At 39.5% G+C, this 16,962-nt stretch overlaps 1 protein-coding gene across 4 annotated transcripts in view; it reads right to left on the minus strand.

Moving 5' to 3' along the window:
* Window positions 1-16,962, minus strand: part of MOCOS (molybdenum cofactor sulfurase) — a 394,972-nt gene that overhangs the window by 222,147 nt on the left and 155,863 nt on the right. For 3 of the 4 annotated variants that reach the window (XM_050937684.1, XM_050937685.1, XM_050937686.1), the window contains exon 4: window positions 6,970-7,608. In XM_050937684.1, the coding sequence (XP_050793641.1) occupies window positions 6,970-7,608 (639 nt within the window). Of the gene's footprint in view, window positions 1-6,969; window positions 7,609-13,319; window positions 13,626-16,962 lie in introns of those variants that run through there. The other variant, XM_050937687.1, reaches the window with a different exon arrangement.

Here is a 16,962-nt window from a genome sequence, read left to right on the forward strand (position 1 = left end):
CATTTTCTGCAGCCTGGTCAGTCCTTGATGTCTCTGTTGACGCTGCCAAGTGCCAACAAGACTGTCAATAGTACTGGTGGTTTCATAATGTGGACACCTAATCAACTAAAAACTGGACTGAGACCACCAGTACATTCTACAAAGGCCTTTAAAAGACCCATCAAATAGTTTTTGCTAACTTCCAACTAGAAATGCATTTGAACTGGTGACCTAGAGACAGGGCCAGATTAACCTATTGTGGGCCTGGCGCCAAACATATTTGTGGGCCCCTATGGGGAATGATTGTAAAAGACAGGAGATTGACACAGAAGTTGTCTGACACAGCACTCAGGGTTAATTCCAAGTTTAAGTTGTAGATGGAGCTGGCTGCCGCTAGGGTACCAGCAATGGCAGCCACAGGGCAAAAAGAATACATACAAGTATACATAAAATAAACTATAAAAGAAAAAATACAAAATAAAACACAGTAGGTAAAAAACAGCTAACAAAAGCCAAAGCTGACCAAAAAAGTAGCCGTGTGCTGCTCCTACTAAAAGGGAACCGTCAAACTATCGTACCCTTCACATTTCTCATAGGAACTACCAGGATTTGAATTAAATTTTTGTATGAAATTGGTGCAGACTTAAAGCTGTTTTAAAATAAAAAATATGAAAAATGTTAATACATTTTATTTACAGTGTCATTATTCATATTAGTCTTGCTTCAGATAAGTAATTTGTATATTACATAACAAGCACTAACGTGAATAACTTACTCAACAAAACCATTGCATGTAGCTATTGTTCTATTTATAGAGACGAAAAATGTCTTCAGATTTTTCAGCCTGCCTTTGCTGCAGCAAATGTTTCAGTTAAACTGGAGAAGTGTATAGAGTAAGACTATCAAGTCTTTCTTGACCCACTGTAGCACTTTTTATCCTTTTTCAATGTGAAAAAGACCTTTCTCCACCGCAGTTTGAGACTGGTAGTGTCAGGTAAATGCGTAGTGCAGTAAAGACATTTGGAAAGACTGTCCGCAAATTATGCATATACATTATGGTCAGCATTTGCAGTGGTATAGGCAGAGCTTATGATAATGGCTTGGAGGCAAGTTGCTTTACAGCAACCATCGAACCCATTTTTCAAAGATCTTTTCATTTAGGTCATCTGAATAGAATTCAATTAAACTTCTGAGAGACTCTTTAACAGCAGTGCTCTCAAGGTCAAAGCAAAGCTGGGCAGGTCATGTAGTTAACAGGCAAGATAATAGTTGGACAACCCACATCAGTGACTGGATACCCAGAGACCACAAGTGATCGCCAGGCAGACCAAAAACGCACTGGGCCGATCCCATGACAAAACTCTTTGGCCAGAAATGGAAAGAACATGCTAGCAACAAAATAAAATGGTGTGGCATCGACTTGCATTCGTGCAGGTACGGATGAGGACAAGCCGGACAAAGGTGATTGCCAAGGTCATCTGTTAAAAAACAGAAACGGTTGTTTATTTCTGAATATGCATGAATTCTTCTATTGAGATTGCTGACAAGTGAGTCAACTATGGCAGAGGATGATTCAACTTCGAACTTCTCTTCACCAGTCAGCACAAGGCAACACTATCTTCCATGGATGCTAGAACATTTTTTATAGTAGGGGTGCTGAGAGCCACTGAACAAAATTGTAAACCCTGTATATGATGGAAACCACTTCAAACCAGCGGGTGCTGCCACACCCCCAGCACTCCTAGTTCCAGCATCTATGCTATCATCAGCCATATGCTTTGGACGATGTTGCCACTTTAACTGAAAGTTAGTTGTAGAACTTAAAGAGGCTGCAGATTCATGGTATTCCTCAAAAAGTCTCCATTGTGCTGTGACAAACTCAGATAGTCACCTCAGCAGTGCCAGAGCTGTGCCTAAGTCCATTGTTTCAGACTGCAGAAGTTGATTTGTTTTCTTTATTCTTGTAAGGATACTACTCCAAACTGGTGTCAAAAATGCAGTCTCCAACTGATCCATGGTTTCAGCTCATGGGTTTGCGTCTGCTTTTGTGTCACTCTTCTGCAGAGTGTCCACACCAAGAGCCTGAGGCACAGATTTGTAGCTTTTCTAGTTGCACGATAAACTGCAAAGTGCATCCGCTCAAGCTGACCACCTTGTGTCACTGAGGCACGTAGGGAAAAGTTTTCTCTTACTGGCCTCTGATGTCTCCTCCTTCAGAGAATTTCGCTAGAGGCTCCAGCAACAAGTCAAACCTCAGAAAAGCACATACAGTTTTGGGACAAATCAAAAAAAATTTAATTGCAGCAGTGCATGACTCTGTAGCAGCACCATCATATAGATCCAGTGAGTGGGTCATGTATGGGATGTACACAGCTTTCTTGTTGACCGCAATTATGTGAGCTTGCATAGCAGAATAAGTGTCAGGCATTGTTGCATGTGTGACCTCTGCAGTTCTTTAGATTGATATTTAGTTTGTCATTTAGGGTTTCATTGATAACATTAAACAAATGAAGACCTGTATGCAATGTAATTGGAAGAATTCCAAAACTGTTCCACAGCTTTACAGTTATTCAGCACATAGCACACAGTAAATGCCAGCTGATCAGTATGGCTAGTATCTGGCATGGAATCAATGCTGGCAGGCCAGGAAAGAGTCGTACTCTGCTAAGAACTCTAAGCAGCCAAGGAAGTTGCTACTATTAAGACTGCCAAAGGTTTCATTAGTCCTTCTCAGTGCCAGACCTTGTGTTGTCAGAAATTTTATTTCTGATACGACTTGCTTCAACACTTCTGTCCAGTAATTTTTTCCTTTAATACACCCATCTGCTATATCTTTATCAAGGGTTTGAGTCTTCGATAAACACACTGTATAAGTGGGTGAGAGCTTGTCGGTGCTTAGCAGAACTTTCGTGGCCACCAAGTCTGCCAATGTGATCCCATGAATCAAATCCTCTCTTGGCTAGTGCAGATGTGCTATTCAAAGAAAATTTACACACAAAACAGAAGACACAGCCAGTCAATGGTGAATATATGAGTCAGGCCCTTTCAATAGTTTCAACGTTCAGGGACACTTGATTGAAGGCTATATCACAGAATTTCCTAAAATCAAAAACATTTTAATATTAACGCACACTCTCCAACATTTGAGTTGAAAAAATACACACTTGTGGGACATTAAGACATAGTATAGTAATGAGCAACTTAGAATGTACATTTTTACATTTAGATACAATAAAAATTTGTTTATTTCAATTGTCTCACAAAATTAATGGTTAAGTCAACCCCTGCTGGAAAAACTTGATCTCATAAAATTACTCGAGTAATGTATAAAAAAACATAAAAAGTTATAATTACCTTGTTCTGTCCTTATGTGGTCTTGATGACATTGCATATTTTCCATCACGATTTTGGCAGAAATGTCTATGCAGTACTGTTGGGTGAAAACATCAACAGTCCACAGGGCAGCATCAGAGGAAGGTAATCATGCTGATGTATTTTGCAGCAGCAGTTTTATTGCTGTGTTCTTTATTTGGCAAAAGGATTTCATTAGAAGAAACAGCATGTTCTTCAGAGTCATGATCAATGTAGGATGCACCTGCCGCCATACTAGTATAATCAATTACATGCTCATCATCATTACTAGTACTGCTAGTAGTATTAGTATCACCACTGACAGTCTCTGCGTAAGCAATGCTGTTTTGCATTCTGATCATCTGATTCTGCTTTATGCTTCCATTATTGCGTGCCACTTCAATGTTTTTTCATAATTATTTTCTTTATCACTTGGACTTGTTCATTCATTCTACGTTTATAGTTTCCTGCTCAGCACCTCACCCATGCCCGGAGACTACAGTATGTGCGTACGCACATTACACCGCTGACAGTACGACACAATGCGCCTCACTGTAAATGACTGCAGTGCGGAAATACAATGTAAACTACAACACCATGACAACATGTTTATGTGGCACTTCAAATATATACCTACTTTGCAAATGGTTTGTTTTTTAAAATGTAGCACCAAATTCTTCCTATATACATTTCAATAGAGAATGTGTGTATTGCGATTCACGATGTGTACATTTAAATCTATATATGTAGATGCTATGGGCCTCTTCTGAGTGTGGGCCCAGCACAACGGCACCATTGGCACCACAGTAAACCCAGTATTGCCTAGAGATTAAAGTCTCTGTAGCTCTTTAATGATCCTTTGAGCTTTTCAGTCACCAAAATCACATTTCTTAAAGCAATTGAGGGGAGAGACAGAGTGAGAGAACAAACATTAGGGATGGATGAATTTTTCTTAGTAATGTTGTGAATTTTAAATTTAGAAAATAACAAGGATTTTTTTATAAGGACCTTTAGCACTTTAAATACTATAGTGCCGTAGAAATAATAGAGTAACAAAAGTCTTTGAACATACAGGACTAGCTAACAGGGAGAGATTTATCCAGATATAGACCCCTATACAAGCCCTATCCACAATTAAGTAAGTACGGACAGATTGCCTTTTACTCGGTGGGCATGGAACTGGTGTACTTTTGTAGTATAGCGAAGGTAGGATTCTAGATAGAGCCATTTAGGTATTATGCCCTCACTGTGTGCAACACAGGTGCACAGATGATCCCCACTTATTGGTATGGAAAGTGTGTTTAAAGTAGAGTCGGGGAGTGGACCAAAGTATCCACCACTACATAGTTCCTCTGGTCTTTTTCTCCCGTCTAGAGAAGGGGCACAGTAGACAGAGGCTATTTACGACAGCCTGTCAGCGGAAGTGGATCTGCTGCTGCTTCACACCCTTGAGCAGAGATTTCTGCTCCTGCAGCACTCCCCAGTACCCAGCCAATGTAATTCAGCTACATACTGTGATCGGGATTTGCCCTTTAACATGGGTTTGAAGTGGGAGCTAAGTAATACATTGGCCCTTGGAGTGAATGGATTTCAAGGTTGTTCTTAAAGATACACTCAGAAATGAAACATGCTCCTCAAACAAACAGTTAACAGGTTGGGATACTCCAGATTAGTGGATAGACACAACCATCCTATTGACAGGTATAGAAACAGCTACTGGTGTCTTTTAGTTAAGTGTTCCAGAATGATCAGCATCGGAATAGCAATCCCAAATACAAAGGAAAAATAGGGCAGAGGATGAATATTTTATCACTCCATACTTGCTGTACAAATCATATAATGTTATTATCCCCTGCTGTGCAGAAACAAAGACAGAAAATGAGGCTAGATTTCTGAATGATGATAATAATCTGTCAAGATGTTTGATACATGGATGAAAATATAAAAACCCAAGCTTTTAAGTGTGTTTAGGGATAGGAAGAGAGATTACTACTATACAATGGGACAAAATCAGAGATGAATTTAAAAGTGAGTCTATGGAATCTACAAGAGTCCAAGATGATGCCAATTATACCTTATTTTGGTGCTCTCAATATGGAAGTAACATCAGCAAAATGTATCCATAAGGCAAAAGTATCAATTGTGTCAGCCTTGAGAAGGAATTACATTACTTTATAAATCTCCACTGAAGTCTCACACAGCCTTGGAAGAAGCCATTTCCTTAGTAAACTAAGCCCTGATTATGTGAGGACAGGGAATTCTTTCCACCAGATGTGTTTCTGAGATACATTTTCTAATCTACCTTGTGAATATTTTTTAGTTTCAAAAAAGTTTCCTTCTGAAATAAAATATAAATCTGAATCTCTCTTATTATGTTCCCTCCTAGTGAGAAGCTAGCACTTTAAAAAGAACTTTTTAGCACTTTTAAGAAACTAGTACTTTAAAATCATGCAAATATCAAATGATAAAAGACAGAAGGAGCCCCGAAGTGGTGCATCTGATAATAGAAGCTGGTAGTGTTATAACTTGGCAAGCATTACTGTCTCTATGAGCACTGATGACCCTATTTACATCAATCATGGACCCAGAAATATGGTTAGCATATTAGCCTTGTCAATGGTGGCCAGGAAGTACATTTTAAACATAACAGCTGGGTCCCAACAGTTTGATCTGTTCCAATGTTGTGACTAGAAATAACATGTTAAAAAAACAAATCCCATAACCTTGTAAAGAAATGTCTTGATAAATAGTTGAGAGATTCAGACTGAGATTTCCAAAGTCATCAAGTCCAGTCCCCTGCCTTCACTAGGCAGGACCAAGTACTGAGTTTGCCCCAGATCCCTAAATGGCCCTCTCAAGGATTGAACTCACAATCCTGGGTTTAGCAGGCCAATGCTCAAACTTCTGAGCTATCCCACCCCCTTAAAGCAGGACCAATCAGGTTCCCATTAATTTCTAATGGGAATTTGATATGCAAATTCCTGATGTAGTTCTGAAAATTTCAGCCTCAGTTATCAAAACTGTAGACATGCATAATACCATTACAATTCTGGCCAGCACTGACTATATGCTAAATGTGAATAACAAGAAAATGTTATGAGTTCAAATAACCAATAAAGGGTTAGACGTCAATATTCAAACATGATGACTCAAATCCAGCATTTGAATACTCATACTGACTCTTTGGTATGTGAAACGGTCATTTATGTGCCTCAGTATGCAGTGGTAGGGTTTGGGTATCTGAGGGTCCCATATCTGAAAATTAGATGACACATGACCTGCCTATCTGAGGAACCAGATTGAAAAATGGCCTTATTTCCAACTCTGTAGTGGAAATAAATAAAACTAGCCTCTTTGAATTTAATAGGACACAGCCTCCAAAGCTCATAGAGCCTTTTAGGCAAAACAGCATGACTCACAATGGGCCCATCACCTAAATATTTTTGAAATAAGTGCTATAAAGAGATCTCTGTTCAATGACAGACTGACATTATTTTTAAAATAGAAAAAAATATTTCAGAACATTTTATCTTACACACAATCAGTTTCAAAGAATAAATAAGTACTGCCAGAACACACAAATTTTTCTAATACAAACAACATCCACATGAATCCTGATTTTGCAAAAAAACACATTACCTTTCTGCTATAGATGGTCTTGGGGAGTAAAATTCTTCTCCTGCAAGGTAGCCAGCTGCAGTTCCACCTCCGAAATAACTTTTCCTCAAGAAGGGTGCAAATTGGTTGTTTACCAACAATGCTCCTAAACCAGTAGGGAATCCAAAGATTTTATAGAATGATATGGGGATAAAGTCTGGCTGGTGAACTGTTAAGTCTAATGGAGAGGTACTGACATATGAAGCCGCATCCAGTAGAATAAACCACTTCCCTGATGTTTTGATGGGGCAGAGCTTTCCAGATTTTATCTCCTGTATCCATGAAAGAGGATATTTGATACCTGAAAAATTGCTCTGAGCTGGATAACAGAAAAGATGAGGTGTCATGCAGTTCTGTTCTTCAGCTGGTACTCTGTTTTTCTCAAATAAAATGTCCTTGGGTTTCACTGGAACAGATAACACATTCATTGCAGCAGTTATCCCCCTCATACCCACCACAGATGTGTGACTGTCAGTTAGGTAACAAAATCGACTGCTGGGGTGCCCTAAGCCTTCAGGCATCCAAGGGAATGTTTCTGCTACCAGCTTAAGTGCAGCTGTACTTCCAGATGTGAAAATGATAGTGTAATCTTCTGCAGTTGTATTGAAGTGTTGTAATATTCTGCAAAGAAAAGAAAAAAAAACAGACACCAAAGGAGTTATTTTCTTGTATGTCATATCTATTGTGCATTGTATCAAAAAGTAACATTTGTTTTTTCTTGCTATAAATTATTTTGCCCCAGGACCTAAATAAAATCTAAGTAGACAGGCTTGGCCAAGTACTGTTCACAGTTAGCAGAATGGAGTTGCACCAGTATGAGTGAAGTTACTCTGTTCATGTTTTGCAAAAACTGGCACAACAGAGTCGTACAGATGTCACTATGAGCAATGTGTGTCTCAATCCTACAAAATATGTACCCAACTCTGCTTGCATTGAAGACAATGGCAAAATTTCCCTTGACTTCAATGGCAGTCTATGGTTGGGTGGGGTGAACTCTACATGAATTTTGCTTGAGTTCTGGTTTTGATCACAAACTTTTAATGAAAATCAAAACTGGGTGAAATTAACACAGTGCAGCTGTAAGCACAGTATCTAATCACCATTTAAGACTCACTTAATCCCAGTTTTGAGTTTTTATGCGTGACTTAAATCTCAAAAATGCCTTCTTCTAGCCCTCCATGCAGGGGTGAACTTTACCCAATATACACAGTGATGGAACACTCTGTTAGTGTCTTGTATTTTTATTAAAATGAGATAATGGTGTTCTGATTTCCCCTAGTAGTGGCTGAAAAGCCAGAAGAGCACAGTTCAGCAAAGTTTATTACCAACAAATCATGGTAATTTTTCTTTAGTTCAAGTATTGAACCAGTTTCTTTTGGATATGAGAAATCCTAATTCAGATCCTAGCAAAAACAGATTTATTCCATCTCCTGTACTTTTTAGTGTCAGAAATATTATTGGAGAGGAGCAGACTGCTCTCAGAAATCAACAGGTGCAAACTTAAGTACTTTGGTCACTGTGGGCATAGAGACAGTAATAAGCTTGAGAAGGTTATCATGCAAGGAAAAGTAGTGGGTCACTGTGGCAGGGGATGACTAACGTGGAGATGGATGGAAGGGGTGTGCAGTAGATCCCGAGGAGGTCTGCCTTTGAGTGTGTGAAGTTAGCAATGGATTGAGAAGGCTTCTGAAAATTCTGCTATGATGTCACCAAAAGTAAATGAACTTACAGTTCAAACATCATCATTAAAAAGTAATATCTAGATGGAGACCCACCACCTACTCTGCCCAATTCATAACTTTCAAGCTATTTTAGGTTGTAAGTTCTTTGGGGGCAGATTCAATATCTTTCTGGATAAAGTAAATTCTAACCTCTCTTATCCATTGTACACCCCAATGAAAGTCAGTGTGATTGTATGGGGGAGTATGTTAGCACAGAAAGTTGCCGTCTGCTTGTAAAATACTTATACAATAATAATACCACCAACAAAGATAAGAAGGGGGAAGCTGGAATCAGCAGATGTACATGGATAAGCCTGTTCTCGGTGCTGCCTCGTGGGAGACCCTACATCAGAAGCAACCTCCTGACTTCCAGTGATCCAGACTGAGAAAACTAAACATGTTTCAGAAGTGACACTTGGTCTCTTAGGACGGAAACTAGCAGCTACAACTCTTATGCAGTTTCCTTCTAGCCACGGGGGTCTTTTCTTATGATGCGCATTCATAAACTTCCATTAACATCACTGGGAGTTGCACACACTTATTTAAGAGAGAATAGACACGGCATGTGAAGCAGAGCAAATCACAACTCTGACAGAGCAAATCAGCGCATACATGCTGCTGACGAAGGAGGGAGTTATTAGAACTGGCCCTATTGCAGGTCATTGCTGGGAGTGTTGTAATGTAGTAGTCCAGTCTGGTCTGCGGGCTGCCAGCTTTACTCCAAGGACTGGGTTCTACAGCTCTAGCCCTTGATGGGTCCCCATAAACTTTTTAAGTAACAGAAAATCCCTTTACTATGGCAGCCAGAAACTAAAAGGTGCAATTCTCTAGGCACCATTACTTTAGATCAACCTGAGGCTCCCTAACCCATGAGTTGGCAGGAATCCCTTACAGTTCAGGGCCTGCCTCAAAATGCTAAAGCTGGGCCTGGCATGCTACTCTCATAGACGTTGGACAAAACAAATAACCAGTATTAGTGATGACTGAGAACTGACCACAGAGCTAAAAAATCATGCTGAAATTATTTCAACTGTACCTTTGTCACCACCAGGAAATTTTAATTGTGCTGGAAAGAAAATAGACTGCAGCAGATTTATCCACACACGTGTGTTCTACTGAGTATTTTCTTGACTGTACCTTTCAGTCTGGCTTCTTCAGAATATTAGCTTTTTGAAATGTGATGTAACCAAGGCTCAACTGAGGTCTTCAATAAGTAAAGAAAAACTCTTAGGATTTGCAGTAATATCAGTAGAACCTGAATTTAACCTTTAAATACAACTGTTTGATTAATCTGAAAGAAATTAGATAGGTATTTCTGAAACTGATCAGCTGAGTTTGAGTTCCTGCAAATGTTTATAGTCTGAGAGTGTATTTATATTTTAGGATAATTAACAGAGCAACCATATAGCCACACTCAATTTCCAGCATATTTGTCTTCAAGGGGAAAAGTCTATAGTGAGAGATACAGATTAGCCTGGTGGATAGGACACTGGATTGGTACTCAGGCTCACCTCAGTTTTAATCCCAGTTTTACTACTGATTTGTTGTGTGACCTATGGGAAGGCACCTCTCTGTTTCCTGTCCCAGTCTGTGTCTATTGGGATCTGTTTTCACTATGTGTTTGTATACTGTAGTACCTAGCACAAAGGAGCCCTGATCTTAGTTGGAGCCTCTAGGAGCTGCCATTATCTTAGTAAGAGGGGACATTTTAGTAGGCAGTGAGAGAAGTGTTCACAGGATGAGAATGTGGGCAGGGAAGAGTGCAGATTTCTCCTTACATTTTCTAAGCTTCTGTCTTCTCTTCCTTTTTCCAGACATTTCCTCTGCTCCTTTCTCCTCTTTCTTCCCCTTTTCTACCGTAGGTGTTGACCTCATATCCTCACCACCCACCCGACCATTCATTCTATCACATTCATAGTCCCTGGTCTCCACCCTTTGTACTCTTCTACCTCCAATACTCTGTCACAATCTAGAGCTCATATGCAATGCAGAAAAGGTGAACAGAACCCTGGCTGGGACAGTAGCCCTCTACATATGGTAGTAGAAGCGCAGTTGAGCTGCGTGCCTTGATGTTAATCTGACTCAATTAATCTGATTCTCTTCTCATTCATTCACATGAATGCAGAGACGTGTGAGAATGGGGGATTAGAATTGTCAGAGATCAGGGCGTGCAGCTGAGCCTGGATCAGCTGACTAACTGCAGCTACAACACCTCATTGACCAGAGCACCTGATTGGCTAAGTGGCATTGCCAGGTCCACTCTTAAACCCAGCAATGGCTGTTGGCAGCAACTGCTCAGTGCTTAAGCCTTCAGATGTGATAATTTCTCTGCGATCATGCCCAGCCTTGCTCTGACCATTTGGCATGACTGCCCATGCCCCAGTCCCTGACAAGTCAGTTAGCATTTTTTATCTCAGGGAAAGGGTGGAACAGGAATAAGTAATTTTTTGGTGGATGGGTGAGTCAGTAGGATTGTCTGTGACCAAAAAAATAAAAAAAATTGCTAAGATCACTTCTGTAGCCATGATGTAGTGCCTGTAACATTAAATTATAGCTAGCGCGCTCTCTCTCTGTATGTGTATATGTATATATATATATACACACACACACAGAGATTATAGTTAGGGTCTCTCTATTTTTTTAACTGAGTTTTGAAAGCATTTGCAAAAAGCTAGACTCAATACATAACAAGCCAGCCTCTATAACACAGTGAGCTCTTTATGTGTTGATGTGTCTCAGCATTGTAGCAAAATATATAACCACTCTCAAAGGATACATTTTGAGCCCATTGTTTTATTCCAGAGACCAGGTAATGTGAACAAACCACTCAGATTTAGCATCTTTTCATAAGAGCAGAACAGCCATAAAGAAAATTTTATACTGAAGGAGCTTATCAGATCTGCCTCAGCTGAGCCCTCATCTACCTTTTAAACATTCCTTGCTCTTCTCCCCAGCCAGATTTTCTGTGCTGTAGAGCTGAGCTGGAAGAGAGGCAGAGGGACAAATTCGACCCCTGAATAAGTAGGTGCAACTCCCACTGAGAATTGTACTCACTTACCTCAGCACTAAATTTGGCCGAAGACTTAAAATGACAAAAGCTGAGATACAGGAACGGGGTTTAATAAAACCAGGCTGTTGCCTAACAACGCCGAGTAGAGCAGGTGAATACGGTTGTAATAAGACATATGAATATTTCCCAACATTTAGAGGGAACTTGAGCATACACGCAGCTTTGCAAACCTACAGCGGAAAGTCTATTTTGGTTTTGGGTTAAAAAACAAGGATATGTAATTCAACTATGTAGACTTGAAAGAGTCATATATGCTCTATAACTGACCTTGAAGAGATATCCATTTTTAACTCTACTTACTTTTATAAGTTAAATTTAGGAGCAGTGAATAATTTTTGGAATAAAATCTATAGAATATTTTTGCTGTATTGATTCCAAATATTTCACTTTAGCAGCTGCAGGTGACTGTTTCAAACAAATGAATCAAGATTTAGGCTAAAAATTAAGTGCCTACATGACTTAGAAGCCTAATGGGACAGATTTCAAAGGTATTTAGGCACCTAAAATGCAAATAAGTGCCTCCTGGGATTTTCAAAAGCACCTAAGCAAGTTAGGAGTCTGGGTCCAATTGTCTTCAGTGGGAGTTAGGCACCTAAAGGGATTGACAAAAGTGTCTAAGACAGATTAGGTGTCTATCTTTAAGTGCTTGAATACCTTGAAAATTTGACCCTGAGCGACTTTTGAAAAAAGGGACTTAAATCCAGATTTTTAAAGTTATTTACGGGTTGTTCCACTCATTGTTGCAGTGCCCAATTGGTTTAGGAGCCTAAGCCTCATTTTCAAAAGTAACAGGCATTTAGGCACCTAACCTTTGAAATTAATAGAAGTCAGGCACCTAAATATCTTTGAGGATCTGAGCCTAAATTACTTTTGAGATTAAGACAGGCATTGCAGTGCTGAGTAGAGCAACACACGAATAACTTTAAAAAATCTAGGCCTGAGTCTGATATTTTGGCTGAAGTATTTTTGACATCATAAAAGTAAAAAAATCAAAACAAAAAACACCTTTAAAGTAATTTTATCCTCCCATATTACTCCAGTTCAAGAATTTATAGTCTACACTTGAACACAATGCTGATGAAAAAAGTTGACCTCGGAGCCCCTCAGAATAAGGTTTATAAAAGAAATACCAGCAACCACTGAACCATAGCAGCACTGCAAAACTAAATCAGAGTACTTAAGGGTGGTAGCATTCATATTTCTGAATGAACACTGCAATTCACAGTACTATAGTCTCCTTTTTGATGTAATGATTAGGAAGCACTGGTTATTTATTAAACATAGACTCCCTAATGTTCTGTGTCTCAGCAGAAAACATATCCCATTATAGTGAAATGCAGTTCACGTTCATCACCTTTATTACACTCTTGAAGTTTTTATTTATCGCACTACATAAGGTGGTGTTGTCAGCGAGACTAGAGTCTTGCTGTAGGAAGCTCTGATGGCTTGATCTACTGTAGCTCACTACTGCAAGTTGTAGTCGTATTTTATATTGTTACAAACTTTCATCTTCCAAAAAACTTGCAGCAAGAAATGATTACCAGGATAATTGTTTCCTTAAAGATACCGATGCCACTGCCATGTGGGGGATGATGAATGAAAGTCTGAGACCTGACTTGGTCCTTTGCTCTGGTGCGAGCAGTGTCTGACAGGGCTGAGATGGCAGCAGGCCCAGATTTTGTAGTCCAGCAACTGGTGTTGCTCTGCAATGCTCCCTCTATAAGCTGATCAAAACAGGAGAAGGAGCTCACAAATTCTGGTGGGGGTCACCACAGATCTTGAAGTCAAGTGCAGAGAAAGTGCCAGCAGTCACTGGTATTTAAAGCACCATGTCATCTAGATGATCACTAACCAGGGAGAGACAACACTATGGTAAGACTACCAGTGGCCATCTACGGGAGAATAAATGATGTGAGATGATTTTACCTTTAATTGTCTTTGTTTTGTTTTTCGGCTTTTAGGCTTTAAATACTTCCAAATGGTGCTACCTTGCAAAGTCCTGCCTCTACCCTCTCTACTCTCTGAAAATCAAATGAATGAAATTTTTTCCCAAGACTTTTAAAACCCTGCTAAAAACTTGCATTGCTTCATTTGCTTTCCATGTTACAATATAATTAAAATTGGCTCCCATATATTCATGTAACTGTTAGCATGACCCAAATGTGGCAAAGTTGTTTGTGATTTTTAGTACTGACGTTTAAATTTAATTTTGAATTGGGTATTTTTCTGCGGGTGCTAGCTGGCAAAGCCATTTATTCACTGTTAGGGCAAGCCAACATGCCAAAAGATTTCTGAATTGAAGATACAGCCATAGTTGCCTATTGATAGGCATTAATTTAAATCATGCTCAGCAAACAGGGTGTCGTCATTAGCTGCCCTTGTGCACATAATCCTTTACTTTTATCATAATGGAATACTGTTGTTACCATGGTGCTCAGAGGCTCCACTCAGAGACTGTCTGTGGTGCACAGTCCTTTCCCCGAAGACTTCACCATCTCTGTGCTTTTCTGCACTGCAACCAATCTCTCTCTCTCTTTGAAAAGATGTAACATTTCTCATTGATCAGCTAAGGGCCTGATCCTGTTCCTGGAGAAGTCAGTTGAAAGACTGACTTCAATTACAGTCCTGCTCCAAATACCTGACTTCAGTGAGGACTAAAATGACACCCTAAAGCAATGTACACTGTTGTAGTATAACAACATCTGAACAGGACCCAGCTGCGTCTCCATGGAGTCATCATACTGCTGAACCTGCGATACGTAGCAATGACCCTTTTAGTGTGTTCTTATTTCCTTCTTTATTTACATGACCCATAGGCACAGTAACCTCAGTTAGGGTGAAATCCACCCCAGTGCAAAGCCATGTGCATCACTTAAAACCAATAGCACACTCTGGCATTTTCCCTTCTTTCCCTGCAGGCAGTCATAAAAGAGGCAGCATAACATAACTACTTACCATTATAACCCTCATTTGAGCATCGATTATCTGAATTAAATAGAAAGCTCTTCAGGAAACATCTAGTACACTGTGGTGCAGAGATAAGATTTCTTCATTCCCTGTTTTCCACAGCATCAAGTGAAATGGCAAATCTCCTTTCCTTATTATGTACATCTCAGTTCTTAACCAAAACCAATTTGAAACCTATACATGTTTTATACAGTAAGCATCTTCAAGCAGGAGCCTACTCTATCCAGTTTATCTTTCCAAAGCAAAAAGTTCTTTGGATGAGAAAACATATAAGTTTTTCTTTTTCTTAAAACTGTTTTCAGAACAAATCTAAGGTGCATTATCTCCCCTACATGCACACCGAATTAGGTGCAGCTCCACTGACTTCAATGAAGTGACCCTCATGAAAATGAGAGCTGTATTTAGTCCTGTGCATTTCTCTTTCAACATCCTTTTAGTTGCTTTGTTCAGCTTCAGTTTTCTTCTTTCTGCTGCCAACATGTAAGTTACAATCATGCTCCAAATACCTGATTCTCTACAGTTACACTACTTACACTCACCAGTTATACCCAGTTATACTCATTTTCAGACCAATTTGCACAGCGGGTCAGATTTGGATCTCAGCTACTCCCACTATCATTGATGTAAATGAGAATAGAATCTTACCCACTGTATGTAACTTACATCACTGCTGCTTATGGCATCACTGAATTTGGCCCACTAAAAATCCTGCCAGTGGGGATGTACTTGAGAAGCTCCAATTGTCAAAGGTGGAGGATGGAAGGATTCCTCCTTTTCTATCTGAAAGCAGTACATTATTTTGCCATTTACAAGTCTGAAGTGAAGCATTAGGTTCCCATTATACTTGTCTTCCTGGGAACCAACTGATCCATAAGAGATATATTGTGGAATAGCCATTTGTTTACCCATTGACATGGTTGGTCTTTACTAGGTGAAAACTCCCTCAAATTCTGTGAAGCCACTAATGTAGCAGTGTGTATGAGGTTTGCCTCATGTTATGCTCAGAGTAATATTTGGAGTCAAAAGGCTACCTGGTGGTCTCCTGCAGGAGAAGATGCACAACTGGCAAAGTATACAGAAACATACACTACAAAGTAAAGATACTGTTCAACCCAAGTTACAGAATTCAGTCCCAGGAAGTGTTTGGATCCTGGGTTTTTGTCTCAGGCATATCTGTACTTCACAGTAGAATTTCAGTTGGTACTATGATATCATATACAATCTGAATCTTGACACAAGCACAGGGAACCGACAAACACACCAAACAATATTCTCCAGACTGACTCCGCACCGTTGGAACAGCATTGTTGTAAAGCAAAAACATCCCTATCATCTTTGACAGCAGCCTACGCTACTAAACATGGCAGGCATATGAAAAAACCTCCACGTGGTAATTGTGAATTCTGTGTAATTAATCCTACATTTTCTCTGACAGACAAGGGGATAAAGAGTCATACAGTTTCAAAAATGAGTTCTGAACATTTTAGTGAATAAAAGTTGCAAAATCATTCTCCTATTAACTGGTAGGGATCCGGTATTCGGATAGCTGTCAGATATTTGTGAAAATGCTTGTGGAATCTCAAAAGTTTAATCAGTTGTAGCAAGCCTACAAATTCCCACCATAAGTCTTTTATTTGTTATTTTGAATTAATTATTCATCGTGTATGTTATTCAAGTCATCCTGCCAGGAAGCACAAAAAATACCCTTTAATTTAGGTGACCAATTACTCAAGACTACACATGATTAGTGAATAATCGCTGTGAGCAGTTTATGAACAAACCATAATGAAATTGATTTGCATAACCTATTTGGCAGATACTTACAAATAACAAATGAACTAGAAAAAAACAGGACCAGTTTGTGAATGATCTGTGAAGTACAAACCAGGCTATATTTACAGCAAATATTATTTCCAATAAATAATTAAACCACTGGTAATAGACACCAGGAAGAAGCGAGATCACAGGCAGCCATCAGGAGAGCTGTTTACTAGTATGGACATTTCTACTACATCACAAGCTATTGCTGCGTAGGCCAGCTTTAAATTGTGATGGGTTTATTATAGCATTTTACCCTGTAGGATACCCTGGCAAACTTCTGTTACTGTAGCTGTCCTAAAGTGCAACTTGCCTCAGTGTGTTTTGGGAAGTTTGTGCAATGCCTCATGGGACAAAAACATTGTTGCAGGGGAGAATGGGAACATTGTGTCGGCTTCC

Source organism: Gopherus flavomarginatus, chromosome 2 (assembly GCF_025201925.1).
Source record: "Gopherus flavomarginatus isolate rGopFla2 chromosome 2, rGopFla2.mat.asm, whole genome shotgun sequence".
Taxonomy (NCBI): domain Eukaryota; kingdom Metazoa; phylum Chordata; order Testudines; family Testudinidae; genus Gopherus; species Gopherus flavomarginatus.